Source organism: Fusarium pseudograminearum, chromosome 2 (genome assembly GCF_000303195.2).
Source record: "Fusarium pseudograminearum CS3096 chromosome 2, whole genome shotgun sequence".
In the NCBI taxonomy this organism is placed as follows: Eukaryota; Fungi; Ascomycota; class Sordariomycetes; order Hypocreales; family Nectriaceae; genus Fusarium; species Fusarium pseudograminearum.
In genome coordinates, this window is record NC_031952.1 from 2,619,519 (window position 1) to 2,645,972 (window position 26,454).

At 49.1% G+C, this 26,454-nt stretch overlaps 12 protein-coding genes across 12 annotated transcripts, besides 2 other annotated features; 6 read left to right on the forward strand and 6 right to left on the reverse strand.

The window, feature by feature from the left end:
• Positions 1 to 1,356: 1,356 nt before the first annotated feature.
• FPSE_10039 (uncharacterized protein) lies at positions 1,357 to 3,265 on the forward strand (the record flags this gene model as incomplete). Its single annotated transcript, XM_009263156.1, has 4 exons — positions 1,357 to 1,453; positions 1,583 to 1,662; positions 1,721 to 3,098; positions 3,171 to 3,265. The coding sequence occupies 4 exons, from the start codon at positions 1,357 to 1,359 to the stop codon at positions 3,263 to 3,265; spliced, it is 1,650 nt and encodes a 549-aa protein (XP_009261431.1).
• A 518-nt stretch (positions 3,266 to 3,783) lies between these two features.
• FPSE_10038 (uncharacterized protein) lies at positions 3,784 to 3,891 on the forward strand (the record flags this gene model as incomplete). Its single annotated transcript, XM_061988455.1, has 2 exons — positions 3,784 to 3,811; positions 3,845 to 3,891. The coding sequence occupies 2 exons, from the start codon at positions 3,784 to 3,786 to the stop codon at positions 3,889 to 3,891; spliced, it is 75 nt and encodes a 24-aa protein (XP_061844432.1).
• Positions 3,892 to 3,974: 83 nt separating this feature from the next.
• FPSE_10037 (uncharacterized protein) lies at positions 3,975 to 5,024 on the reverse strand (the record flags this gene model as incomplete). Its single annotated transcript, XM_009263154.1, has 1 exon — positions 3,975 to 5,024. The coding sequence occupies one exon, from the start codon at positions 5,022 to 5,024 to the stop codon at positions 3,975 to 3,977; it is 1,050 nt and encodes a 349-aa protein (XP_009261429.1).
• Positions 5,025 to 6,986: 1,962 nt separating this feature from the next.
• FPSE_10036 (uncharacterized protein) lies at positions 6,987 to 8,318 on the forward strand (the record flags this gene model as incomplete). The annotated part of the gene is made up of 2 exons (XM_009263153.1): positions 6,987 to 7,055; positions 7,272 to 8,318. 2 exons carry the CDS (start codon positions 6,987 to 6,989, stop codon positions 8,316 to 8,318), a joined length of 1,116 nt encoding a protein of 371 aa, XP_009261428.1.
• A 470-nt stretch (positions 8,319 to 8,788) lies between these two features.
• Positions 8,789 to 9,332, reverse strand: FPSE_10035 (uncharacterized protein; the record flags this gene model as incomplete). The annotated part of the gene is made up of 2 exons (XM_009263152.1): positions 8,789 to 9,244; positions 9,300 to 9,332. The coding sequence occupies 2 exons, from the start codon at positions 9,330 to 9,332 to the stop codon at positions 8,789 to 8,791; spliced, it is 489 nt and encodes a 162-aa protein (XP_009261427.1).
• Positions 9,333 to 9,803: 471 nt separating this feature from the next.
• On the forward strand, positions 9,804 to 11,562 carry FPSE_10034 (uncharacterized protein; the record flags this gene model as incomplete). The annotated part of the gene is made up of 2 exons (XM_009263151.1): positions 9,804 to 10,723; positions 10,776 to 11,562. The coding sequence occupies 2 exons, from the start codon at positions 9,804 to 9,806 to the stop codon at positions 11,560 to 11,562; spliced, it is 1,707 nt and encodes a 568-aa protein (XP_009261426.1).
• Positions 11,444 to 11,508: a repeat region.
• Positions 11,563 to 12,810: 1,248 nt separating the features above from the next.
• Positions 12,811 to 13,740, forward strand: FPSE_10033 (uncharacterized protein; the record flags this gene model as incomplete). The annotated part of the gene is made up of 1 exon (XM_009263150.1): positions 12,811 to 13,740. One exon carries the CDS (start codon positions 12,811 to 12,813, stop codon positions 13,738 to 13,740), a length of 930 nt encoding a protein of 309 aa, XP_009261425.1.
• A 100-nt stretch (positions 13,741 to 13,840) lies between these two features.
• On the reverse strand, positions 13,841 to 14,761 carry FPSE_10032 (uncharacterized protein; the record flags this gene model as incomplete). The annotated part of the gene is made up of 4 exons (XM_009263149.1): positions 13,841 to 14,170; positions 14,224 to 14,371; positions 14,426 to 14,597; positions 14,644 to 14,761. The coding sequence occupies 4 exons, from the start codon at positions 14,759 to 14,761 to the stop codon at positions 13,841 to 13,843; spliced, it is 768 nt and encodes a 255-aa protein (XP_009261424.1).
• Positions 14,762 to 15,713: 952 nt separating this feature from the next.
• On the reverse strand, positions 15,714 to 19,817 carry FPSE_10031 (uncharacterized protein; the record flags this gene model as incomplete). Its single annotated transcript, XM_009263148.1, has 1 exon — positions 15,714 to 19,817. The coding sequence occupies one exon, from the start codon at positions 19,815 to 19,817 to the stop codon at positions 15,714 to 15,716; it is 4,104 nt and encodes a 1,367-aa protein (XP_009261423.1).
• Positions 19,818 to 19,988: 171 nt separating this feature from the next.
• Positions 19,989 to 20,036: a microsatellite.
• Positions 20,037 to 22,666: 2,630 nt separating this feature from the next.
• Positions 22,667 to 23,017, forward strand: FPSE_10030 (uncharacterized protein; the record flags this gene model as incomplete). Its single annotated transcript, XM_009263147.1, has 1 exon — positions 22,667 to 23,017. The coding sequence occupies one exon, from the start codon at positions 22,667 to 22,669 to the stop codon at positions 23,015 to 23,017; it is 351 nt and encodes a 116-aa protein (XP_009261422.1).
• A 705-nt stretch (positions 23,018 to 23,722) lies between these two features.
• On the reverse strand, positions 23,723 to 24,501 carry FPSE_10029 (uncharacterized protein; the record flags this gene model as incomplete). The annotated part of the gene is made up of 3 exons (XM_009263146.1): positions 23,723 to 24,191; positions 24,244 to 24,323; positions 24,397 to 24,501. 3 exons carry the CDS (start codon positions 24,499 to 24,501, stop codon positions 23,723 to 23,725), a joined length of 654 nt encoding a protein of 217 aa, XP_009261421.1.
• Positions 24,502 to 25,148: 647 nt separating this feature from the next.
• FPSE_10028 (uncharacterized protein) lies at positions 25,149 to 26,285 on the reverse strand (the record flags this gene model as incomplete). The annotated part of the gene is made up of 4 exons (XM_009263145.1): positions 25,149 to 25,313; positions 25,364 to 25,689; positions 25,747 to 25,948; positions 26,001 to 26,285. 4 exons carry the CDS (start codon positions 26,283 to 26,285, stop codon positions 25,149 to 25,151), a joined length of 978 nt encoding a protein of 325 aa, XP_009261420.1.
• Positions 26,286 to 26,454: the final 169 nt, after the last annotated feature.

A 26,454-nucleotide genomic window follows, 5' to 3' on the forward strand; every position in this document is an offset into this window, starting at 1 on the left:
GTCGTCACGCATCTATACTCGCCAAAGATCCTGGTTTGGTGATGGTAATTGTCAGGACAATGGGGGCACAGCATGTACAAGGGCATGGGCAAAGACCTGGATCAAAGGCGAGGAAATGCACTTGGCCGCGGCTCATTGTCTCAGGCATTGCAATTATGCTGATTCTTGTGGTGAGTTGCTATTCCAATTACCGTATTTTTTTGCTTCCCTGCGCTTGGCCTCGACTGGGCATCATGTCATTCCATCCATCTCTCCATACCATTCCCCGTCATCCCGCCTTTCACCCACACACTTCTTTTGTCTCCCCGTGGTTCCCCCGTCCCGTAAGTCTGTGTTCTGGGTTGGGATGGGTTGAGCAAAAAAAATGATGTATGGTCTGACCAAAACCTCACTAGTGGGAGGATACAACTCGGGCGATTTGACGATAGCATCGTTTTACGTACCAAGACATTTTGTTTTGTCTGCAAAGACTTCCGGGGCCAAAGTTGGCTTATGACGGCATCCTAGTGGGTATGCACGCAGACCAAGAAGTTGAAACGAAAATACCGACCTAGGTTTTGTATGGATATGCATCCATACAGCAAATGAGAGAAAAAAAAACTAGGTCGTTCCATGAAATCAAGACACGGCCATGTTCGGCGTATTAGCGGGGCCTCTCTGAGCTTTCTCCCCCGCACCCCGAACACCACCGACCACGCCTCCACCATCTCTCCACTCGGACGGTCTCTCCACGGCCGTCCGGCGGCACTTCGATTGGGCTGGCTGCTTCAGAACCATGGGGAGTCCGCCTCGATCAGGAGAACAAAATACCTGGAGTGAGGCTCATGGTATTACATCTCCACTGAAATTTGGAGACATTCGGCGCTGAATGCCCCTGTCCGCTACAGAAACGGGGCAGATGCACCTTAACTCACCTCACCCAACTTTCATTCCATCACTAATAGACGCTTCTGTCACGTAACGCAGCACTCCATGATCCCGTCCCCAGGCTCCAGACCCCCCGGCCAACCCCCCATACTCGAACGTCATTGGTAATTGATCAGCCACTGACACAGGTTCCGTCAGCAGCTCTCTAAGCTTGTCCTCACTGATGGTGACGCCAAGCTGCAACAGCAGCCAAAGCTCAAAAATCTACTTCCGTTGCAGAGAAACCTTTTGACCTCGTTGTCGTCCACCAAAGATTTAATTTCTTTTCCCTCCTTCCTCCAATTCTTCTCCTCCCCACTACTTACTCTTCATCTCTTACTCCCTCAACTCTTTTCTTCCCCGACCTCACCAATCCCTACAGCATCCGAAGCTGTCTGCTATATTCCCTCTCCCTTCGCAATCGCGCCGCCCACATCCTCACCAGTAACTATGGCTCTCGCCGACGAATCCAACCATATCGTCGAACAATTCGACTTCTCCGACGATGAGCTCAACAAAAATGTGAAGGAATTCTTGAGGCAAATGGGTATGTTGCTCCATCAATCTGCGCAATCTGTGCCGCCATGCTACCGCAGCTCGACGCCATGATGCTCGTCGCATTTTCACCTATTTTGGCTTTAAAGCCTCAATGAGCTCAATACTGACAATCTGCTAGACGAGGGTCTTCACAATGAGGGCACCAGTCTCCAGCAAATTCCTACCTACGTCACCGGCGTTCCCAATGGCACAGAAAAGGTGAGTTCTAGCCCACAATTGGCTCATGTAGCTGCCCAAGCTAATTGTGTCTTGACAGGGCCTTTACCTAGCTGTTGATCTAGGTGGCACAAACTTCAGAGTCTGCTCCATTATGCTAAATGGCGACACCACCTTCAACCTCACTTACAACAAGGTTGCTATTCCCAAAAACCTTATGGTCGCAAGCACCTCAGCAGACCTGTTCTCTTTCCTCGCAAAGCAGATCGAAATCTTCCTGAAGGAGCACCATGCCGACCACTTCGACTCTCACTTGCGCCGCCGCAACACAGCCAGCGCCCCGGAGGGCTATCGCGATGAGCACATTTTCCGTCTGGGCTTCACCTTCAGTTTCCCCGTCAAGCAGCTTGCCATTAACAAGGGTCTGCTGATTCGATGGACCAAGGGATTTGATATCCCCGATGCTGTAGGCAAGGACGTCTGCGCTCTGCTCCAGAACGAGATTGACAACCTTCACCTTCCAGTCAAGGTTGCTGCGCTTGTCAACGACACCGTCGGTACTCTCATGGCCCGATCTTACACCTCTACTGGCAAGAGCCGCTCTGTTTTGGGCGCTATTTTCGGTACTGGTACCAACGGTGCTTACATGGAGAAGCTGGATAACATCAAGAAGCCCATCACGGGCGACTATGACCAGTCAACAGGTGAGATGGTTGTCAACACTGAGTGGGGTTCCTTTGACAACCAACTCAACGTTTTGCCCTCCACACCCTGGGACAAGGCTCTCGATCTTGGCAGTGTGAACCCTGGCGACCAGATGTTTGAGAAGCGAGTGTCGGGCATGTTCCTGGGCGAGATTGTACGACTGGCCGTGGTCGACCTGATCAACAGCGAACACTCGTCCCTGTTCAAGGATCTCAACTCGAGCTTCAACGACTGGGGTACCACCACTAACATCGCACCCTCATCTGGTTTCCTCAAGCCCTGGGGAATGGACAGTGCCATTATGTCTGTAGCCGCTGCCGATAACACCCCTGAGCTGTCAACTCTTCGACAGGAGCTCGAGAACCTACTCAGCGTCTACACTCCTTCGTTGGAGGATGCCCAGGCTTTCAAGGCCATTTCCAATGCCGTCGGTCGCCGTGCCGCTCGGTTGTCCGCTGTCGCCATTGGTGCTATCGCCATTAACTCTGGAAAGCTCAACGACATGAACGAGGAAGTTATTGATATTGGTGTCGACGGTAGTCTCGTTGAGCACTACCCCTTCTTCCGCGACATGATCTACGAAGCCCTCGCCTCCGTTGACGGCATTGGCCCCAAGGGTGTTGAGAAGATCCGGATCGGTATTGCCAAGGATGGCAGTGGTGTCGGTGCTGCCCTCATTGCCCTTGTGGCTGCCGGCAGGGAGAAGCCCGAGGATTACCTTACCAACCTGAGGTCCGAGTCCAACCGCGCTCGCAAGGCTTCTGATCCGTTCCGTACGTTCCACTCCTAGTCCTCAGCCACCTAATTCAGGCTTCTGTGAAGCAACATCTGCTAACTTTTAATAGTCGAATCATCACCTGTCTCCAACCAGGCCCTACTAGCTGGTGGCGTTGTTGGTGTCCTTGCGCTAGCAGCCCTATGGTACAGCAAGCGTCGATAAAATGCCACCAACCGTTATTTACCTTGGTATCATGTTTGGGAGTTCTTTTTAACTTGGGACAACATTTATTATGTATATATGTGCATCGGAGGAGATGCTTTCATGTTCGTTTTTTGGGACCTTTGGCGTCTTATGTCTCCAATATTTTTTATCTTTGCGCTCATCTCGCATTTAAAAGCTGTATAAGTATGAGGCCTTCCCCTCTCAATACAAAATAACACAAACAGAGGAATCATTGAAAGAACGATCGAAGCATCATTCCTTTAATGATTCCTCTGTTTGTGTTGTTTTGCTTTGAGAGGGATGATTTTTTGCAATATATCCAGAGCATAAATACTGATATACGGTTTGGCTATTATTGAGCCCTGTGGCTTATTGACTTAACTACTGTTTTATTTGTATTATTGCAGTACTGGGATTTACTGTTAAGTTTATATCTCTTTTTAGATTGAATGAGTCTTACTTCATAGTCACTTCATATGCATGAGGCAACCAATGTTTAACGACATAATTTCAAGATGTCCAATACTTTTCCTGCTTTTGATTGTACGTTTTGATCGCTCTTGTATTACTATATAGTGTGTCTAATCCGGCTCTTTCTCCTTGAAGGCATCTATCCATCCTGACCATTAAATCATATACTATCATGACGCATGCCTATCCTCCCAAAAAACAGTTTATACCAATCTTATTATTTCTAGTCTATTCTCTAGCTTCCGAAAGCTGCAGCAGGGTAGGAACGATCCCTCTTCTTTCGTGCCGCAGAGCTACTTCTAGAGCTTGCACCGGAGCCGGTACCCCCTGAAGCTCCGCGGGGCGGTGGTGCGAGTCGACTGCTTGCCATATCATCAGGCAAATCGTTCCACTCCCTTTCGGGTCCTTGGTTCTGGTAGGATCGTGCAGAAGAGGGCATCGTTGGTCGCGAGGCGCCACTCTTGGGAGGACCGGCAGCTGGGTCGAGATTGGCGATAGTAGCAGTTGCGCTGGCGGCGACAGAGCTTAGGGATACCAATCCCGAAGTAGGAATCAAGTTCCGAACAGAAGCACCTATGGGACGGCTAACTAGCCAAGCGGAATTCGGACGTAGCTTGAGATAGTAACCCTGAATGGGTTGGTTCTCGCGCTTGAAGCCTCGACCTTCATACCACTTCATTCCTTCCTCGTTCTCGGTCCAGACATGAGCCGTCACAGCCGTCACATTCAAACTGTGATCCGAAACAGCAGTAGCAATGATATTGTCCACAGCGGCGTTAATAAGTCCGAGCGATCGGTATGGCGAAAGGAGACATAAGGACTGAATGTAGAGGTTGCGAGGCACATCGCCTGGAGTGTTGGGATCTAGAGGAGGCTCGACTCGACAGACAACACCGCCGACAACCTTGGCCTCAGCGCCGTCGTGGGCCCATGTAATGACTCGAGAGAAGCGACCGGAGGCAGAAGGATCTACGGCACGCTGGTAAAAGTTGTCGGGGTAGCTGACGGGCAGGAGGAGGGCGTTGATGCGACGTAAAGCGTTTACGTCGTCGCCCGTGACAGGTCTGATTACCGCTTCTTGAGGAAGGGAAGTCGGCAGAGGTGGGATTTCGAACACAGAGGTCGAGTTCGTGGGTGGTGGGGTGGCAGTGGCTGCTGGCGGAGGGGGAGGAGGAGGAGGAATATTGGCAGCGGTTTGAGAGGGAGGAGGCGCATAGTTGGGCGTCTTTGATGAGAAGAATGATCGAATAGAAGTTTGAGCTGGTTTAGTAGACGGAAGCGACATGATTGCGATGTATGTATATGTGTATGTGTCTTTGCGAATGTATCGTATATATAAACGGACTCGTGAGGTTGTCGAAGAAAAGGGAGGGAGGATATCGAATCGAATAATTTAAGTTGTAGAGATTTGCGGTAAGGAAAGCGAAAGGCTGGGGTAAGCGAGACAAAGATCCGCCCAAGTTAAATAAACCTCAGGAGGAGTATGAAAGGGTAGGTCGATCAGGAATAAAAAGAGATTATAGTTTTGCAGAGGTATTCAAAGGGTTGAAAAGAAATCATCTAGTCGAAACTGGAAAGGGAGGTTCTAAATGCTAAGGCACGTAAGTAAGGGACACTAGCGTGGATCATCCAATAAATGCCAACCAAGATGATGGGAAGAAGCCAATCCCACGTGAGAGATCTAGATTGGAATCGATCGTCATTCGTAGAGAGGAATTCTAAGTCCCTCTAAGCTGCAGTAGATGCATTTTCAAGGTACCCGCCCCCTGAAAGTCGATTTGACATGTGGACTTTTTTCGAAGGGGCTTTGTGAAGTGTCAGATCCGACTGTACGGATACCTGCATGTATATGCTAGGTACAGTGATCTAGGGGAGGGGTGTTAGGTACTGAGGTGGTGGTGAGTTTAAGAGGAGTGTTTAGAGAATGGTGAAAACACAACTAGATAGGTAGGTATACTGGGGATCAAGTTGTATCTATCTTGGCATCAATATGTGTTTGGTATATGACTTTGAAGATACCTCAAACTCTTGCTTTGTAGCCATTTCGAGTAATTGAATAGAAGAGGGATCCTTTCCCAATCGATCCGAATATTCCGTAATATTACGGCTCAAGTGATATTTCTGACATCCATACTTTGTAGTTGGATCGTTGCTGCAAGGTTGATCTTGTGCATCAATGATAAAAGTAAAAGTATAAGTTGAGTCAAGGTCGCGAACGACATAAATCAAACTTGAGTAAAACACGACTGCTTTTTTGCACCAGAATTACAACCTTGACCTGATCCTGTTGTCCTTTTATAGAATACTTGTGCCAGTCGTCTATACCCCTGATCTAACTGTTGCATCTAACATTAGATCCCTTTTCCGAAACTCTTAAATGAAATCCCTTCCTCTCTACTTGATCCAGTGGCTGGCACTAGCTGCTGTAAGTGCTGGTGTGTAATACTGGCACACACTTGAGGCTCTAAGGTTTTTCCTTCCTTTTTTTCTACCTTTACTCTTGAACAGACTTTAAACCCCCCCTTATTAACATTTATCTGAGATATCATCTCAAGATTCATCACTTGTCGCTGCAAGGATTTAAGCAAATTCTTGCCAATCTTGTCTTTTCTTACTTCCTTCTTACCTTCTTGGGTAGTAGTTAGGCGGGTCTCGTGCCCATTTCTCGCTCAAGACAATCCGACCTTCTTTTCTTCACCCACCCCAAAACGCAAACGCTGCACTGCATTGAGCGTACTACCAATAATTAACTACCCGCCTCTTTACAAACGGGGAGATTGGGGAACAGAGAACCTCAATTGCTCATTGTACATCTCACTCCTCCCCCGTTGTTGGCCTTTTGCTGCGATTTCCATCTTTTTGCCCCAACTAAGCAGAGTATCACTCATCGTTTTCACTCATACTGGCGGCTATCTTCTCTCGTACAACTAATTCTCGCACTGACTTATCTTTCAGAGCTTGTCTCCTCTAGCTAGGTATTTTCCTTCTCGTCGCAACAGCGCTGTACAGCAGTCTAGCCGTCTAGCCCACAGTACTACTGTACCCCGGGCTGGCCTGTAATTCCATTCCGTGCACACCCCCCTCCGCCCGGCTCGGTACAGTTCAGTTCAGTCCAGTACGGTGCGGTAGCTGCCGTTTCGCTCCTCGGCATCATTCATCACACGATTTCAGTTACACACCCTCCGCTTTGCTTTACTGTACAAAAAATCGTCGGCCCTGGCTCGGATTCAGGATACCCGGCGACATCATGAATGCTCGTTCAGGCAAGGCAGGCGTCATAAACGCTGGTGATGATGCTTCGCCTATGGATAAGCTGGTAAGTTATTTACTCTCGTCACATCTTTGCCTGCTTAGCAACCTCCCTGCGATGCAATGCGATCCTCACCACCACATCGCTTGCGAGCGCCATCATATCCTCCGCGATGATGCCTCATCTCTGCGCCCCCTATCGCTGCGATTTCGCATCAAGCTTTTCGCTCATCATCCATCAACATTTTTATCTCTCAACTAATCGCTAATTGACTCTGCATAGGCACATGCTGTATTAGACGATGTGCTTTACAACGTTCTGAGCGATCTCTTGATGAAGACGCACCGCGAGGAGAAGACTGCCAGAGCTACTACTGCTGCGATTCGAATCGAGAAACTAGCTTCCGACGCGTCCGATGCCAACACACTCGATAGTAAACCTGATGTGCGGATAGAGACGGACGCCGCCATCTACGAGGACGGAAAAGTGCTGCTCAAGGGCAATCCTCTCAAGACCACCGCCGAGATCCTCTGCCCCCGATGCCACCTGCCCCGACTCCTGTATCCCACCGACGGAAAAGGCGCCAAGAAGCCCGACCCTAGCATAATCTATTGCAAAAAACATCCATACATCGACAAGCCCGGATGCGACATCTACGGGCAGAGTTGGGTTGGACCAGGTCCTGGCCGAGGTAAGAAGAAGAAGGATATGGAGAAGAACAACACCGACTCTCCCACCCCGGAACAGCGACCGCCCAACGTGCTCTCCTTCCCCTCCGCCACTTGCAGCAAGTGCAAGCGCTGTATTCTCGTTACTCGACTCAATAACCACATGGGCTCGTGTATTGGCAATAGTGGGCGCAATGCCAGTAGAGCTGCGGCGCAGAAGCTGAGCAACGGCGGATCTCAGAACGACCCTACGCCTCCATCATCGCAAAAGGCGACACCCGCGCCGGGTTCTCGCGCCGCCAGCCCAAAGAAGCGCGACGCCAGCGATGATGAGGAGGATTCCGAGAACAGTCACAAGAAGAAGAAGATCAAGCCTACATCCTCGGTTACCAAAAAGGTGATACTGAAGACGAAGCCGAGCTTCAAGAAAGATAAACCCAAGGGCCTTTCATCTTTAAGTCAAGAGCAAAAAGCTGACTACACTAATGGCGACTCGGTCGAAGTGGCCCCCAAAAAGGCTGTGTCCAAGGGCATCAGTCCTGTCAAGAAGCTCAAGATGAACAAGCCTCAGCTGGGATCACCCAAGCCAAAATCCAATCTCATCAGGGAAGCTACCGGGGAGTCTGAATCTTCCGACACCCTTTCATCTCCACCACAGTAAGCCTTCGCTCAACGGGTTTGAGCTTAATCGCATCCTGTAAGATGCAGTATGGCTACAATGGCGTCGCATAAAGGCTGCATTTCCAACGCACTCATGACCACACCGATCAGCATACAGTTATGGTTGGATACATAGAAGCAGGCAATCCGTTACGCGACCAAGGAGACACTTGCTTATCGAGGTTCTTTATTATTCACTTGTATTATTCTCAACAACATTGCATTGGCACGGCGGACTGGTTGGCTAGGATGACCGGGACCGGATTATTTACAGCATCCACGGAAAAGGGACCGGGGCGTTATTGGCGTACCAAGTATAACAATTGATACTTTCAGAATATGTGCGTCATCTTGAACGTGATATGTGCTTGCTTGTGTGACATGTAAGATATCTTGCCAGTTGCTCCCGAACGCCATGTACCTATGCAAAGAATTTATCTAATCCCAGACTCCTCTTTGTAGAATTTTCAACTAGATTTGCTCTTCCTCTTCCACAACACGCGCTTTGACAATCTTGACTTCCTCAACTGGTCTGTCTTCAGATCCAGTCTTGACCAGACCCATCCTCTTGATGGTGCCCATGCCAGACTTTACCCTGCCAAAAATAGTATGCTTGCCATCGAGCCAAGGTGTAGGCGCAAGTGTGACAAAGAACTGCGACCCGTTCGTGTTTGGGCCCGCGTTGGCCATGCTCAAGATGCCGGCGCCCGTGTGCTTCAGGCCCGGCTCGATCTCGTCCTCAAACTTCTCGCCAAAGATGGAGCTTCCTCCACGACCGGTTCCCGTGGGATCGCCGCCCTGAACCATAAAGTTGGGAATGATGCGGTGGAAGATGGTGTTGTCGTAGTAGCCGCGACGGACGAGGGTGGTGAAATTGTTGCAAGTCTTTGGGGCGTGCGTGGTGTACAGCTCAAGAATGAGCGAACCCTGTAGTTAGTTAGTTAGTGTCGCGTCTGTAATTGGAGGATGTAAAGGGACATACCATTGTGGTTTCTAGCACGATATTTGTTGTCATGATTGCTTGTTGCTGTATCAAAGCGAGGTGAAAGGAAGGATAGGAATATTTGTTTATGATGGAGGGGTATGAGGACAAGGCTGTCGCATTTTCTGACGTTGTTCCTGGTGGCTTTAGCGACTCTGGCTAGGGATTGGTCGCTGGAAACGGATATTTGCAGGGGGTCAACGTCCCTAATCGGTAGCGCATCTCATTGCAGGTCTAAGTTCTTTCAGCCAACGTCATTCAGTAACACAAACTGCACGTCTAGATAATTTCTTTTTGCTTCTTATTTGAAGGAATCAATTCTCTCTGGTCGTTTTACTGCATCTTAATTGCGGGGCCAACCGAATTACAAAAAATCATATAATACTGCGTTCGTCATCGCTGAAATGATATAGTCTCTGCGGATATCTACAATTTTGTCCAGACTCAGAACACGTTGCTATCTTGCAGCATCACCAACAACACACTTGCAAGCCAAGCTCAAAAATGGCCGAAAACGCTACAGATAAGGCGACTCTCGAGGGGTCATTTGATGCCTTGAACTCTACCATGGAATCTGGAGAGAGCTGGTTATCGGCCTTCTCATACCTCCAAGATCAAAGCTTTCTCATGCTTGAGATTAGACTTGTTCTCAGCGCCATCGGCATCATCTATCTCGGCGCTCACGCTGCTCTTCGTCGACCTCCCTCCGCGGCACCTGCAAAGAAAAAGAAGTTAGGTGAAGAAGAAGACGAGGAGCGTTTTGCTCAGGGATTGGAGCCATCAGATGCCATCATCTTTCCCCTCATGGCTGGTGTTGTCCTCGTTGGCCTGTACTACCTCATCCAGTGGCTAAAGGACCCCGACATTCTCAACAAAATTCTGAGATGGTACATGTCTACCATGTCGATTGCCAGCTTGGTGTCTATCTATTCTCATGGAATCGAAGTGGTTACGAGCCTAGTGTTCCCACGATACTGGCGAGGACGAGATGGACGCCTGAGGGCAGTGAGCCAAAAGAACAGATCTGTCCACGTCTGTGACGATGCAGGCAACCCGACGACAAATGTTTCGGCAACAGACAACCCTTTCCCCGGACATTTCTCCTGTCTGGGGTTCTCAGACAATATTCGCCAGTCAGGATGGGAGTTGCGCGGTCTTCTCACTCGACATTGGGCCATCAGGCTCTTCATCCATGGCATGGGCCAAGAGAAAGGCAGAATCAAGTTTGCACATGTGGTGTCCTTGGTCATGGCTTTGGCTACCGCGCTCATCTACTCTTACACTACATCGCCTCTGTTGGCCAACACACTCGGCTACGCCATGTGCTACGGCTCACTGCTTCTGATCTCCCCAACGGACTTTTTGACTAGCACTCTGATCCTTGTCGGCCTGTTCTTTTACGACATCATAATGGTTTTTTACACGTAAGTTCACTGTGTAACCCCTCGCACTGAGTCTGTTGCTAACAGTTACTAGCCCATATATGGTCACAGTCGCAACCAAGCTCGATGTGCCCATCAAGCTCACTTTCCAGGCTGCGGAGCGCAAGAGTATTCTTGGCCTGGGTGATATCGTCATTCCAGGTATGGTTATGGCTCTAGCCCTCCGATTCGACCTCTGGCGCCATTACGAGAGCAAGATCAAGTACGAAAGCACCGACTTGAAGCTCATTGAAAAGGACCCTTCCTCAGGAGCTTTTGTCACTAAAAGCGAGACGAAGCACAGGGAAGTCAAGACCAAATACGTCAACGTGAAAGGCAACTGGGGAGACAACCTCTGGACTCGCGGAGCTTTCTTCCTCTCTGGATCTAAGCAGGTGCCTCAAGACCTGGCAGCTACACGTTTCCGCAAGACCTATTTCTACGCTTCAGTTACTGGCTATCTCCTCGGAATGTGTGTTACCTTGGCTATGCTTTTGGTGTTCAAGCGCGGCCAGCCTGCACTCCTGTATCTTGTTCCTGGCGTGTTGGGTTCGCTGTGGCTGACGGGCCTTGTCCGTGGAGAAATCAAGCAGATGTGGAAGTACACTGAGGACGGAAGCCTCGATGTTATTGACGTGGTTGTCGATTTGGATGGTGATGGTAATGCCGTCAGGAGAATCGGCAAGCTCGAGGATGGCGTTGTCGACCTTACCAAGGACGACAAGAAGGAGAAGGAGAAGGAGGAAGAGAAGACAAAGGAAGAGAAGAAGGGCGATGGAAAGGAGAAGCACCGTGTCTTCATGCTCTCGGTCGATGCCGAAGAGGAGACTAATTCGGAGTAGACTCTTGAAATAGAGATTAGACTAGTAACGATGCTTGGCAAGGCAGATATCACTTCGGTGCAATAGAATAAAGTACATCTGCCGAATGATGCGTGCTAGCCAGTATACACTTCACTTCACGTTGAGTTTCAAGCAAGTTGTTTTATGTCATTATCATTAACATTAATATTAAATCTGGACTGCTTCACAACTGGAAATATTAATCATTATCTCAAGTGTCACTGTATCCATATCCATATCCACATCTTCGTCTGATTCTCATTCTTCGTAAGAAGACCAAAAAAGAGAGGAAGAAGAGCGAGAAAAATAAATTCTCTCCTCGAGTCTGCATTAGTTGGGAGCAGTGGCCACCACCACCGTTCCGTTAATCCCCTGCACCACGTAAAGGTTCAGACTCTCAGCAGGGGTCGGTCCATCCACCCAGCAGATTTGTAGAGGGGAAAAAAGGGCTGGGTTTCATTTGGGTTGTTTTGTTGTGCCCAACAGTCGGCGTTAAGATGGGCGGGTGAATAGTAAAAACCGAGATTGTTGCGTATGAAGGAAGTGTCTTTAGCGTTGGCGTGTCTACCGGTGTTGTTTTGTATGTATTGACTTGTTGGATTGAACAACATTGGTGATTCGGCACACGATGGCTCTTCGATTGGCAATATATCTCGCTTGGCTGGAGCCATAAGATAGAAGATGTCGCTGCTACGCCCAGAGTGAAAACAACTCAGACGCAAGCAGAACAGAACAAAGAAGATTGAGTAAAGTAAAAGTTGAAGTCGAAGAATAATTGAAGTAAAGTTAAAAGTTAAAGTGAATAGAAGTCCTCTTGGACAAAGTAAGCTGCACAGGTCGAAACAGGCTTACAATGCGGTGGTTTTGTCGAGGAGAGTAGAAGAAGCAGGAATCTCGTCCCAGACTCGACTGCAAAGTTGGTCCTCTAAAGTAAAGAAAAGGCAAGAACCTGCTCTAAAAGTTCAGAATTTTACAAAGACGACTTTTTGCTGGCATCTTTATACTTGATGTTGATTCCTATAATTCCCGTTTACCCTCCGGCCCGTGTTTCGGCCGGGCCGCTCAAAGGACCCCACCTCCGACATCCCGGGTTTCGTATTGTTCGGCTTCCGAGTCTCACTTTGTCTCATCTTTTTACCTTTACGACTTTGCAAACTTCTTGTCAACTCTCAGGCAAAAACTTCAAACGCTCGTTCTTCTCAGTTAATGTGACGCGGCTCATAAAATCAAGTAATAACTGTATCAACAATGAGTCAGACCCAGTCTTCACCCACAGCCATCCAATGGGTCATCGACACTCGTCCTCTGTGGCCTTCAGCCCTCAAGACTCAAGATCTTACCACCAGTGTGAGTGTTTCATTCACAGGCCTTAACCTGATACTCATTGTTTCTCCTCAGGCTTCGCGTGCTCTTTATCTTCTCACCACTGAGGAACAAGCCGCTGTTCTGAGATATTACCACGTTCGCGACGCTAAGCTTGCTCTCGCTTCTGCACTTCTTAAGCGCTATGTTATATCTCGCTTCTGCCAGGTCCCCTGGTCTGAAGCCAAGACTACCCGAGACGCCCGAACCAAACCCGTGTTTATCTCGCCAAGCGGCGACGAGCCACTCATCTTCAACATCTCGCATCAGGCCGGTCTCGCAGTTCTCCTAGCCGTCCACAATCCCCCCGAGGGACTTGCTGTGGGGGTGGATGTTGTTTGCCCGACAGAACGTAGGGATCGTGATCTACGTAGCTTAGCGGATGAGGGGTGGCCGAGTTTCGTCGACATGCATGCCGATGTCTTTGGCCCGGGGGAAGTGGCAGCGCTGAAGCACATGAACCCCGGAACAGCCATATCCGAGCGGGATCGTGCGTTGCGCTACTTCTACGCGCTTTGGTGTTTGAGGGAAGCCTACGTTAAGATGACGGGGGATGCCCTTCTGGCGAGCTGGCTAAAGGATCTCGAGATGCGAGATTTTGCTCCACCCGAAGATATGCGAAAAGCCCAGGAGGCTTGGCTAAGAGGAAGAAAGGTTAACGGCGTGGATCTGAAACTCATGCCATTTTTAGGAGAATACATGATATCAACTGCGGTAAGGCATGGGCTCAACGGAGAGACTGTTGGGTTGAAAGACTTTCAAAGTCTTGACATGGAGGAAGTATTGACATTTGGAGAAAAGTTACCCAGTCTATGATATTCACGACAGTAATAATAAATCAGTATAGCAGTGATTGTTGTAAAATATAATTTGGTATTTTCATTGGTCATATCTCATGGTGTTAATATTCGCGTGTTTAGAAGTTCTTGCCAAAGAACTCAACAACGGTCTTGTAACCCCTCTCGTACTCCTGCTTAACACGAGAATCGTTAAGGTCGGCACGGGCAGCCATCCAGCCATGGATCTGATCCTTGAATGTCTCAACGTGCTTGGCCACCTTGAGGTTATCCTCAAACTTCTTAACCTCTTCCTCTGGCTCTTCCATGGAGGCGAGCAGCATAGTAGGGACAGAGAGACCCTCGGCGTCAGAGGCATCGACCATGGCGGGGTGGATTTGGGCAGCAATGGAGAAGGGGTTGGAGTCAGTCTTGACACTGAGAGCGACGACTTTGCCACCCCAGCAGTACTGTCCAGTCTCTCGTCAGTCATATGATCTCGCCTGCAGACAGAGTTACTTACACCAAGAATGCCAAACTTCTCAATGGAAGAATCCTGCTCCTTGACAGCCTTGACATAGTCGGGAACTTGGCCAGCGACCTTGGGGGGAGGGTAGGTCTCAAAGAACTCGCCAAGCTGCTTCTTCTTATCATCGTTGTCTGGTGGGTAACTGGGGTTGTTGGTGTTAGCCTGGTTCTACTGGCATTGCAATCGTTGCTCTCACATCTCAATGGGGCATGGGCCGCCCTTGAACCAGTCAGGGATAAAGACCTTGTACTTCTGATGAGCGTCGCTGAAAGCGAGAATGTCAGCTCCCTGGAGAGTTTGTTCAAAGTAGCCAAAGATGTCGTATATCACGACAATGGCCTTTTTCGCATCGACGGGGCCAGTAACATCTAGTCATGTTAGTGGTACTTCTTGTGGCAGCATTGGTCTTCGTACAAGTCTTGTAGCCTCCGATATCCTTGTAGGTTCCCCTGGCCTCATACCCCTTGGTGACAACGGGTGGGATGTTACAGCAGGCCTCGCTGTGGCCGTGGGACGCGGGCATGGTCGACATGATGGGCGGTTTGGTATTGATCGTAGGGTTGCTGTTGGGCTATGTGTTAGCTATATCTCTGTTCAAAATGGGGGAGAAGTAATGAAAGGCAGGTGTCAAATGCAGAGATAGGATTGGATTAAGCTATAACTCACTTCTCTACTCAATTGTTAAAGAATTGTTGTTTTGCTGATGAGGTTGATGGAATTGAATGGAGGGAGGGAGCTCCCAAGACTGCGGGGAGGAGGGGCAGGAGCTCGATATGGGCCATGGGGAATGAGGAAAGAACCAATGATGTCACGATTCATCAATGAAGTAACCGCGACTGCCGTGTTCAGGTTCCCAGTGCAAAGACTGATTCTATTCTCGATTCGTACATAAATTGTGTCAGTGAGACTTGTATCATATACAGTATCTTTCCTACCCACCTATGTTTCTTCAACAAGACTCGATTCACTTACAGTCACTCCTGTGCCCGTTTGTCATTCATAGCTCACTCTAGTTGCCGCTGGTCTACGACCCAGTCAATCCGGTGGGGCGATTGAAAGCTCCCAGGCAAACTGACTAACAGATCATCAGCTGGGTAGGATCCATGAATCTTTGGATATCATAGTTCATTTCTTTGTTCTATCTTAAGCCATAGGAAGCCCATCATTTCATATCAATGTGGCTGTAGACGCTGTCCTGTTGTGGCCTCAAATATCGAGACCAGTCCGAAACTCCGTTCCGAAACCCTATGCAATCAAGAGCCAAAACTCCGTCCTTATGCCACATATCGTTGCTTAGCCCTTGTGTTTTGACTCAAACCACTGCTTTTGTCGCTGTCCCGGGCAGTCTTGGATTGACTGCATCATGCTTGGGTATCCATCTGCCGTTTATACTCGGCCCTTGCCAACATCAGCCAACCCGCTTATATTCGCCTTAACCAGGACCGTCGCTGTTTTCCAGTCCTTCTATATAAAATTGGTTACCTTCACCTCACTGGGGAGTTTGGGCTGAGCCCTCCCATTCTTCGCACAACCACCTGCATCTTTTCGATGAGCTCTGGGATTCTGTATGGCTTCACCATCACATCATCACATCCAGCTTGCTTGGCTTCCATGACTTGCTCAGGCCGGGCGTTGGCTGTGACTGCAATGATTGGCACCCGGCCGCCCGATGCACAGAATACCTCTCCCTCCGCTTCTAATTCACGAATTATCCTTGTGCACGTCAAGCCGTCCTGAATAGGCATCTCAATGTCCATCAGCACAAGATTAATGGCAATGGGCAACGAATGCGTATTGCCCCTTCCTGGGCGACCGGCGACCCCATTGAGGCCAAGCCCCGGGACAGTACCTTGGCGCCTTTTGAGTTTCTCAAGAGCTTCGACTCCATGATTCGCGACATCCACCAGAAAGCCCCGATCTGTCAATCCTCGTCTTGTGATTTGCTGATTGATGAGATTGTCTTCAACAACAAGGATCCCATCTAGTCGAACATTTCCTCCCGGGTTCTGATGTTTTTGTAAGCGAATATCGCGGCAGGGTTGCTTGCCATCAGCTGAGTCGGTATCACTACCGCAAGCGATTAGCCTGGCTGCTGCCGCAGCAGCCAGCGCTTCGTTCCTGGAGGCTTCGCTTGGAACATACGCCTCGATGTAGAATGCGAACGTTGAACCCACGCCAGGCTGACTCAAAACACCAATCGCTCCGTTTTGAAGCTCTGTCAACCGGCGCGAGATGAATAACCCAAGGCCAGAGCCTCCGTATTTGGTATGCGTCTTGGCGCTGGCTTGAACAAATTTGTTGAATAGGCTGCCCATCTCTTCCGCCGTTAACCCTTGACCGGTGTCCTTGACCTCAAACAACAGATACACAGCCTTGGACCTTTCTTTGAGTGCCGGTTGGTCGTATTCTTCTGATACGTCGCAGAATCGTGGAATGAATTGAACAGCTGTCATGTCTTCTCCTGGCGGTGTCAATGATCCTTTAACGCCAAGGGTGACATTTCGCGTGGTACCAGATTTGGTAAACTTCAAGGCATTCGTGAGAAGATTGATAAGGACTTGCTGGACCCTGCTTGGGTCAATATCGAGATAGTCGTAGGCGAGATCCTTATATGACTTGTCGACATATGAAGTCAGCTCAATATCGACACGGCGAGCCTCCACCTCGAACATCTTGAGTGCCCCATTGACAATTTGAATTGGGTCCACTGTGCAAGGAGTAACGGCCAGCAATTTTGAGTCAAGTTTAGACATGGTAAGGATATCATCGACGATGCGTTTCTGGTGTTGAGCGCACGTGACAATAGTCTCTGCGTTTTCAATGCTGTCTTCCAGAAGCTTTCTTTCTTCGACTGATCGTTCCCCAGTCCTTCTTCCTTCGCCGCTAGTGCCGTTCCGTGTTGGCGTAAGAGGAGCAGAGTTGTCACTGATGTCCTGCACTCTTGCAAGGGAGGCGATAATGGCATCAGTGCAGTGAAGGATGGCGCTCAGTGGATTCCGCATCTCGTGCGAGGTCATGTCGATGAAGTTCTCCTGCTGTCGTTTGGACTCTATCGCCTCCTCCTTGCGAAGTTTCTCTTGGTCCAATTGCCATTTCTGTACCGAAACGTCGCTCAAGCAGCCTGTAAAAGACTGGATTACTCCGTCCGAACTCTTGACTGGCATGAAAGTAGCAAGAACCCATCTGGGGGCGACGGACAAGTTGCCATTGCCATCTTCGCTAACCCAGCCATTGCGGAGGCGGAACTCGGCCGTTTCGGTACGTCCGGATTCTACAAGTTTGTCGAGACTTTCCTGAAGAATATGAAGGTCCTCCTCGACAACACATTCTGGCCAGGGACGCACATCGACTTTGGTGAGGTCGACTTTCTCCAGAGCCGTCAATTCCCAGAAAAGGTTGTTCGCACTAAGAAGTCTACCGTCCATACTGACATCGTACATTCCGACCGTTGCGAATTCGGCAAGCCGCTTAAGGTTCTCTGCTTCTTGCGCTCGTCGTACGGCTTCCTCGGCAGTGTCCTTTTGCACTGTCACATCAGTTAGGCAAGTGAGAATTCTGATGACGCTGCCGTTTGGTGCTCTTTCAGCTTTGGTAGAAGCTAAAATATGGCGTGAGACCTGCTCATCCATAACATGTGAGGGCCCGGCAGAGGATCTAAAACCTGGCGGTCCTGTCGTGTTCTCAGTTCGTGCGATGCGGTACTCAAAGGTGACTGTATCGAGCTCTTGAACATCTTTGTATGCCTGCATGACTTTCTCCTTGTCCTCTTCGAGAACCGATTCGAGTAACGCGCCCTGTGCGATTGGGCCTTTAGGATATCCAGTAATGCGATGCCAAGCGTCGTTGGCAAACGTAATATTACCCTGGTTATCCACAAAGCACATCCCAACAGGAATAAACTCTGCCACCACGGTAAACGTTTGCATTGATCTCTCGGCTTGTTTGGTCTGGTATTCTAGCCGCTGTGTGAGCATAGCATTGTCATAGGCAGCCTGCTCGGTGATGTTGCGCCGCCGGCGTGCCTCTTCTTCCAGAAGGACTGCTGAAGCCAAAGAACTTGTAAGCTTTTGGTTAAGCAATAAGATAAATTGTCGATAGTCGTTATCGTATGGGCGTCGAGGATTTAAGCCTAGAAACAGGACACCCATTACGTGCTCTTCCTTTGTAGGTCGAACAGGCAGGACAACGACCGCTTGACAAGGGTCGCCGAAGCCGCGCCATTCCAATCCACGCAGTAAGTCTTTGGGCAATGTGCCATCTTTGATCTGTAAAAGTACTGGTTGGCGCTCATCCAATGACCGTCGCAAGATAGACGCTATGCCATCGTCTGTATCTCTGAGATCAAGAACTGAAGGTGTAATAGCATGCCCTTGTGGTACACCGAGAGAGCCCTCAAGTTGGCAAGTCTTCGAACAGTCGTATTTAGAAGATGTGGAGTCGGCATCGCCCTCCCCTACCGAGTATATGAAGGCTAATGGAACGTCGTACGCCGGGTTCCATCGCTCCAACTCCTCAATCATCCTGGACCAATAAGACTTCGCGTCTTTTGTAGACACTAGAGCCTCGCCAAGATCGAGAAGCATCTTCATTCTTCGTTCCCAAAGTCGTTTCGAAGTCATCTCGAGCAGCGAATGTTGTATACCGAGACATTTCTTTTCGTACACAATGGGAACCATAGAAGACTTGGCATAGGTCTCTTCAAAAGCTCCATCCGCTTGAGGTATGAAGAAATTGGACTCGTCTTCGGCATTGGAATAGTTTTTCATGGGTGAGGCCGTCATCTCATCAAGCCGAGTTTTTAATTGAGGCCAAGCTTCGGTGGCAGGTCGGCCCAGAAGTCCAGGATGTCGTACGCCGCAGTATTTGGAAAATGCTTCATTGTAGATAGTGATGTATTCAGGTCCCCAATAAAGTGCCACAGGTCGCGAATCAGAAACAAGCTGGTTGAAGGTGTATTGCAGCTGAGCCGGCCAGTCGGTCATAGGGCCCAGCGATGTCGACTCCCAATCAACGCTTTGTACTACGTCAAGGAACGGCTCTGCCTCGGAGTCGGAAACAGGCACCATAAGACCTGGATTTGATTCGTCGCGATAGACCATGGGTGTCTTGCTCTCCGATTTTCTGCGGGACGGCAATCGGGCATTGTCTAAAGGTGATTTTTGGGGATATTTTCTCGTTTCCTCGCCTTGTTTTCCTTCTATTCGAACTTTGCGCGGAGGCTCTGACGAGGGAGGGGTTTCATTACCACTCATGACCACCCATTGACCCAGGACAATGCTTCGCGTCCAGTAGACGCCGAGATACGGTAGGGAATGCTGCGTATTTGTCGTTGCAGGGCCTGGGGCATCGCTTTCAGAAGCCGGCGCAGGCGGTGGGCTTGTGACCCAATTCCAGAATGGGGAATGAGAAGCATCTTGAGGAATGGAAGAAATTGACTGGTCGAGAGTATGCAAGTTTTGCAGCGCAGGATTTCGGTAGAGTATCTTGGCGGAGGACGCTTGCTCGGGCAAGGCAACAACGAACGTAGGTCGAGGGTCAGAGGCGATGAGGTCTACAAGACCGAGATGGTGAAGAGCTGAAGGCTGCATTGGGCAGATCGATTATGCCGAGACCCTATTGATGATGGGCACAGGAATCGTAAGTCGTTTGAACCGTCTTGAGACAGGGGGTCAAGATGGATAGCGAGGCGAAGGATTGGTTGTCTCTTGCGTCGTCATTTCAGTCGCAAACTGGAGGGGGCCTCGTAAAGATGTTGAATTGAGTCCAGGCGAATCGAATCGAATCGAGACGGGACGAGACGAGACGGGGGAGGCTGTGTGGTGATCAGTGCAGTCGAAATTGCACGCGATCTGTGACGTGTAAGTGGGAACAGTTCAGCCCAAGGATGAGAGTGAAGCCATCGTGGATCAATAATAATAAAGTGACTGGATAGCTGGGTAAAAGATGGTGTTTTGTTCACCTTGTAATGAATGGGTGGGTTGAGAGTCAAGTTCTTGTTTGTTGTATGGATCTGAATCGCTGCTAACATTAAAGGCCTGTAGCCTGTAGAGAATGTGCCAGGGCTAGGATCGGGGAGTGTGATCCATGAATGTGCGTAAGTGGAGTTCCTCATGCCTGACTTGAAGCTGTCAGTTGGCGAATGAGTAATGAATGACAAGATTTAGTGGCTTTTCCACCAAGAAAGAAACGGCCATGGGCTCCACTGTACAGCACCTGCTTCAGTGTCAGCGGTGAATTTGTGATGGCCCAGTAGCCTAGGTTCCTGCTCATATGACATAATTTTCTGAATGAGAAAAGCCGCTCTATGCGCGTCATATACATACATGTTCGCTCGTTGCCGTTGCATGCCAAATGGAGGCGATATAAAAATTTGAGAGTATGGCATTGCTGACAGACAAAACCGTAGCGGCAGGATATCCATCATCATACAAGCGTCACCTGAGATACATAATAAATCCCTTACAGACTAAGTAGACTAGGTAAGTCGCGCTAAAGTCAGCATGCAACTTATACTAGAAATCGAATACTACCACATTAGTACATACATACTTGAGAGCCGGGGGTTGGGGGTTGGGGGTTGGGGAGAAGCGACTAGCCAACATCTGCTCCGGCGACCCAGGACTATAGTACGGATACCAGTCATTAAAAGAGGAAGGAGGAGGACAACACATCCCGCAATATGTTGGCTGCTAATGTTGGGGTAAAATTCGTATCCCAAAGTGGTGTACTACTACTACAAGAGCCATGTCAACCTAGATAAGTTTCAAAGCGAAGCCATGACTCGGAAGAAAAGTTTGGACAAGTGAGCGAATTTTGACAATTACTGGGGTGAAACGAATAGTTCTCACAGGTTCTATGTCACGTTTCAAACGTGTGAATTGGGAATGCAGCCTTTTGATTAATCACCTCTATCACGTTTCAATTCCAAGCCTTTGTGAGTCTATCAAACATGGCGACTCTAGGAAATCATGGGCCGTCTCACTTAATTAGCCGCAGAATGCGTCTCGCTAATTGCAATGCTTGATTCGCTACCGTCAACGGGAAGCACTAGCTACTTACATACTGATTCATATTTTCTACCGAATAACACCATGAAGCTTATGCATGCTACTAGCCTTGGCCATAACGGCGCTACAAGAGCAAAAGGTTTGGCAGCCAGTCAACGTTGACCGTTCTCTGTTTCTCTGTTTCCCTCAAGGTATCCAAGCTTGAGGCTATACGAAAGAGAAAAAAAATTGAGAGAAAAATAGGAGACAGAAAAAAAGACAGTTCGGTATTCAACTGACACCTTTTGTATGCCAACTAAAGGATCTGGGGGAGTCATCTAAAGCCGACAGATCTCGGGCGGGATGCACCCCTGCTGCCCTGACATGCAAGTTGGGTACTATACCTATGTACCCAGTTGGTAGTCCAGTCTAATGGAAACTAACGATTGAGTTTACTAGCCCACGGGTGCCAACTGTCGATGGACAGATGCCATGCCATTTGTATGTCACTTTGTCGAGTTTCTCTGCCTTTTTGAGTTTGGTTGCTGTTCGGAGGCTTGCGCATCTCCCGCGCTGTCGGTAAGTACCTACTTCCCTACTGACTAAAATCCAACCACGGGCAGCTTACATAGGTACTACCGTGGTACCTAGACGTCGTACTCGACTTCTGTAGGTGTGTTGGTGGAGGTTACCATCGCATAAGCCATTGACAGATTTGATTCGAATGCTAGTCTATCTGAGCTTCTGTGTGGCTTGGCCTTGGCCAACTCAACCCAAGAGCCTGGTTCCTGGGTCGTGACTCCCCAACGTAGGTGGTCTAGATGCTGATCCGACTCAACCTACATTTACTCGTGCGACTTCGGTTTCTTACTCCATCACTTCTCCATATTGTGCATTGGGACTGTGCAACATTATCTCCTTCGCCATCTTTAATTGCATATCTCAATCTTCGTCACAAACTTTCGAAGAATTCTTTTCGCTCACGATTCGTTACAATGTGCTTTTGCTTCGCCCTAGCCAGAGGGGGCACACAAACCTTCGATGTCCAATCCCATGAATATCCTTCGATTAAAGGGCAGACATAGTATCACTGTCCCGTCCACCGGTGTTACCATTCCATCATCGCCTCTAGACCTGTCGACCAACCCTGGTGTGGGGAGTGCGCAGTTATCTTCTATCATACACACGAATATGCGGTATGGGCTCATTGGCACGACATCCCTACTTCGCGACAACCCAGCACCGTTGAAATAAGGGCTCAAAATGCCGAAAACGATTCTGCAGAACTCATTGAGGAGATAAATGCCACTCGAGGACAACACCTTGACATATCGGCTCTGCAAGATCTCCGGACTTTCGGAGATGAGAACTTGGAGTACACGGTGCCTTTCGGTGATGGAACATACAAGAATCTAGGGGTTTCCCTCTTTATACACAATCGTACGCCCGATATGTTTCTTCTGAGATTCGAAACTTTCGATGGCCTGGAGGCCTTCCAGCCATGTTCACCAAACATTGATCAACTGAACCTCCAGAAGGCCCTACGTCCCATTGAAACAGGCGACCCCGTTTTCAATGCAGCCCGCGACTGGTCATGCATCCTACAATCCCTCCCAGGCTTGCCCAAAGAATTGAGATGGATTCTTGCCACTGTTTACGACTTGGCTTGTATCATGTTGCGTGCCGACAGTGACGAAGATGCACACTGGGCCATGAGGCCATGGCTCTCACACTGGTACGATGTTGCCGACATTCTTTTCCTGAAGTACAATATTCCTGCCAGAGCACCAGATCTAGATTAGTTTTCGCGGCCTCTGGTACCACTCGAGAACCCGGCGAGGTTATCTCAACACATCAACCCAGAAAGCAGCCGCCAGTCTCAGAATGTTGGTGCGATTGTCGATCATCAAACTCCGATATCCAGTCTCATGCACGACTCTGAAGAAGACTACTCGGCCCTTGACCTCATCGATATATGTGTTTGCCGCCCACCTGGAATGATTAGGTTCGTCAACAACATGGAGTTGAGACTATTCGACCCTACTCCTGGGGGACAGGTATTCTCACAGAGTCTGCCGGGAGAATGCCGCGCGCTATTGATCCTTCGTCTCCAGTATTTGCGCCTCTATTACAAGACGATGATACCAGTGGGGAAGAATAATCCCATTCCATCAGCGATGATTAGTAGATATGATGTTCCTTTACTACACAAGGGTTTGGGCGGGGGGAGTTGATTTGGGTTCAGGAACACTTTCAGTGGGTTGTCTATGGCGTTTTGGTACCATGGCTGAGATATTTAACATGCAAGCGATACAGATAGCGATCAAAAGAATAAGTAGAAACATTTCCTCTCTTGGACCTTTCTCTCCAACACTTGCAATATTCACCTATGCTCAGTTAAGGACATGGCCTTACTCCGTCTAGAAGCTATAAAATATGGCCAAACAAGCTCCTTATTCAGTTGAGAATCTCTCGACTTGGCCAAACACCAATTTTCTGCAAATCATTTACTGTGCGGCAATGAGGCTCATGTAAATTCCCCAAGCAACACCTGCCAGGGCACCAACAAGGTTGCGTCCCTCGACAGTCTTGATAGCAGCAAAGTTGACGATGCTCACAGCAGGCCAGAGCTTCCAACCGGCATAGATGAGGGGAGCAAAGTCGGCCTTGGCAGCCTTCCAGACTACGGTCCAGTCGACTCGACTAAAGTCAATGGTACGCGGGGAAGTCCAGTAAGTAACAGCCTTAGGAAGGCTAGTGATGACAGGGACATCCTTGATGGCAAATCGGAGGGCGTGAACGTATGTGCTAAAGAGAAGCGTGTTCGCAGCGGCACCAGCAGTCTGGTCCAAGGTGAACTTGATGAGGGTGTTGCGGACTGAGAGCTTGGGCTGAGCCTTTGCAGCGCCTTTGGGATCCTTGGGCTTAGAGGGTTCCTCAGGGTGTGCTGGGAACGTTGATTCAAGAAAGTCTTGCCTGATGGAATATTAGTGAAGTTTCGAGGCAATGAAATAAGACTGAGGGTCACCAGTAGAAGTTGGGTGGTGTGCAAATAATGTTGAATAGTAGGAACTGGAAGACGGGAACCCAATCTATAACGACATCTGTCTGTACGAGACAAACTAGTTAGTATCTAGACCGAGTGAAGAGTCAAAGACAACAGATGAGTGTGTCGACTTACCCCAGCTCTATAGGCTGTAATGACTTGGGCCAAGACATTGGCGATGCCACCCAGAGCAGCACTCTGGATAGTGGCCATGATCACAGGAGGATACTGAAGGCTCATTTTGGATGAGTTTGGGTGTTATTTGGCAGTCTATACGTCAAGGTTGGTAGATGTAATTCAGAAGAGAGAAGAGACGTGTTGAGTTGAGTAAATGCCACCATGAGATCGGCGCTAAGATAGGCGAGCCAGGATTTCTGATGACACCCTGGTACTGAATACGTTGAAAGTCGTCGCTACTTAGCAGTGGATTGTTGTTGTATCATGTGCAATCATGGAAAAAAAATACTTGAAGTGTTATCGTGAACAGTGAGACATTGAGCAAGCGCCCAGATGTACGGGAATGACGTGCAGTAGATTGTAGAAAATCTTGAGTCAGAGTCGTAGTCTGGCTGCGTGTCCTTTCAATCAGCCGGTGTCAATTACACTCTTAATATATCCCAAGTCGCCATGCAAATTACTACTGCAACAATTCAGGCAGTAGGTAAGCAATTCTATAATATCGTCGAACGAATAGTTTGACGTCTCTTTGATGCTTCATCATTCAACCCAAATAGTTATCGTACATCCCCCAGTCATCCCTCATTACCATCTTCATTCCTTTATTGACTCAACTTTTGTATCCACCAGACACCACCAGGTCTCGTAAACTCCTTTGTGAATGAATGTCTTTGACATAATAGCTGTCGCGCTCGAGTTGAAATTGCCGTTTATGCCCTGGTGAGAATCCACATGAAGAAGAGCTGCACAAAGTAGGAGTACATAAAGAGGAACTTAGTGCGTTGGCTGCGCTTGGCTCGAGAGTCCGTCTGCATAGGTCCGCCACTAACGCCAGCTGCAGTCTCGGGGAGAAGGACATACTTGAGCGATCGCATCTGAAGGGATAGTTAGCATATATGTACTGTCTAATGATTAGGAAACGTACCAGGAAGAGCGAGTTTGCCAGGTAGGTGTAGAAAAAGATCAACCAGCCGACCCAGCCACCAGTGCCCTTGCCGCCGTTGAGGATCTCAGCAACGACGACAGTGACGATGATTCCAACGAACTTGTATCCCGAGTAGGCAATCAGGTCAAGGAGCTGCGATTGGCTGGAGATACTCAGGAGATAACATCCAAGCTTGAGGAAGAAGATCTCGACGATAACGACTATAAGACTGATTGTGGCTGTCTTTCCGAGGAGTTCTGGTTGGAACTGGTGGTTGAGACCGGCGATCAAAGTCGAGAGAAGGATATATGTCACCAGAGCCATAACTATATCGTGGTTAGCCCTCCGTTCAGTTCGAAACACCAGTGTTTTGCGCTACACACCTGGGATGTACATATCGGGACTGTTGATGTCGTCTCGCGGAGGCAGATACCAGCCATCCTGTCCGTTTTGTCCAACGGCCTGCTTTCGCGACCAAGGCTTGTGCCTCCAAGGGAAAAGGACGAGGAAGAGCTTGTTGACGACATACGAGTTGGAGACGTTGAAGTAGTGTTTCAGGGCGGAGACGTTAACATATCGACCTAGCTGTTGAAGTCAGTGTCATATTACCACCAAATAAATGCTTCCCAAGACTCACGTTCTGTTCCACATACTCCTGTCCATGTCTAAACGCCGTCTGACCAAATTGCGCCGCCACCTGCGCTGTGGGATCGCTCATAAAGTTGCCATATGCGCCAAACACATTGCCGCTGTTGCCTCCCTGCTGCTGATATGGGTTTCCTCCGGCATTAGCAGCGTAGCCCTGCTGCGACTGCGCAGAGCCTGGAGGCGGAGGAGGCGATCTTAGTTGAGGGACGGTCGAGACATGCTGGGGAACTGGGTGATGAAGGGGGGGTGACTGCGCGTAGGCCGCTCGTTGCATGGCGGGTTAAGAGGAGGTAGTGGGCGTTTGAAGAGGTGTTGATGCTATTCCGGTGCGACGCTGGTGATTCCTTGTTATGTGAGTTGAGTAGAATTGGTGATGACGAGATGGAGCTGGTGTTGTGTTTGGTTTGGACCAGTTCTGGGAAATGTGTTCGATTCTCTCTGAT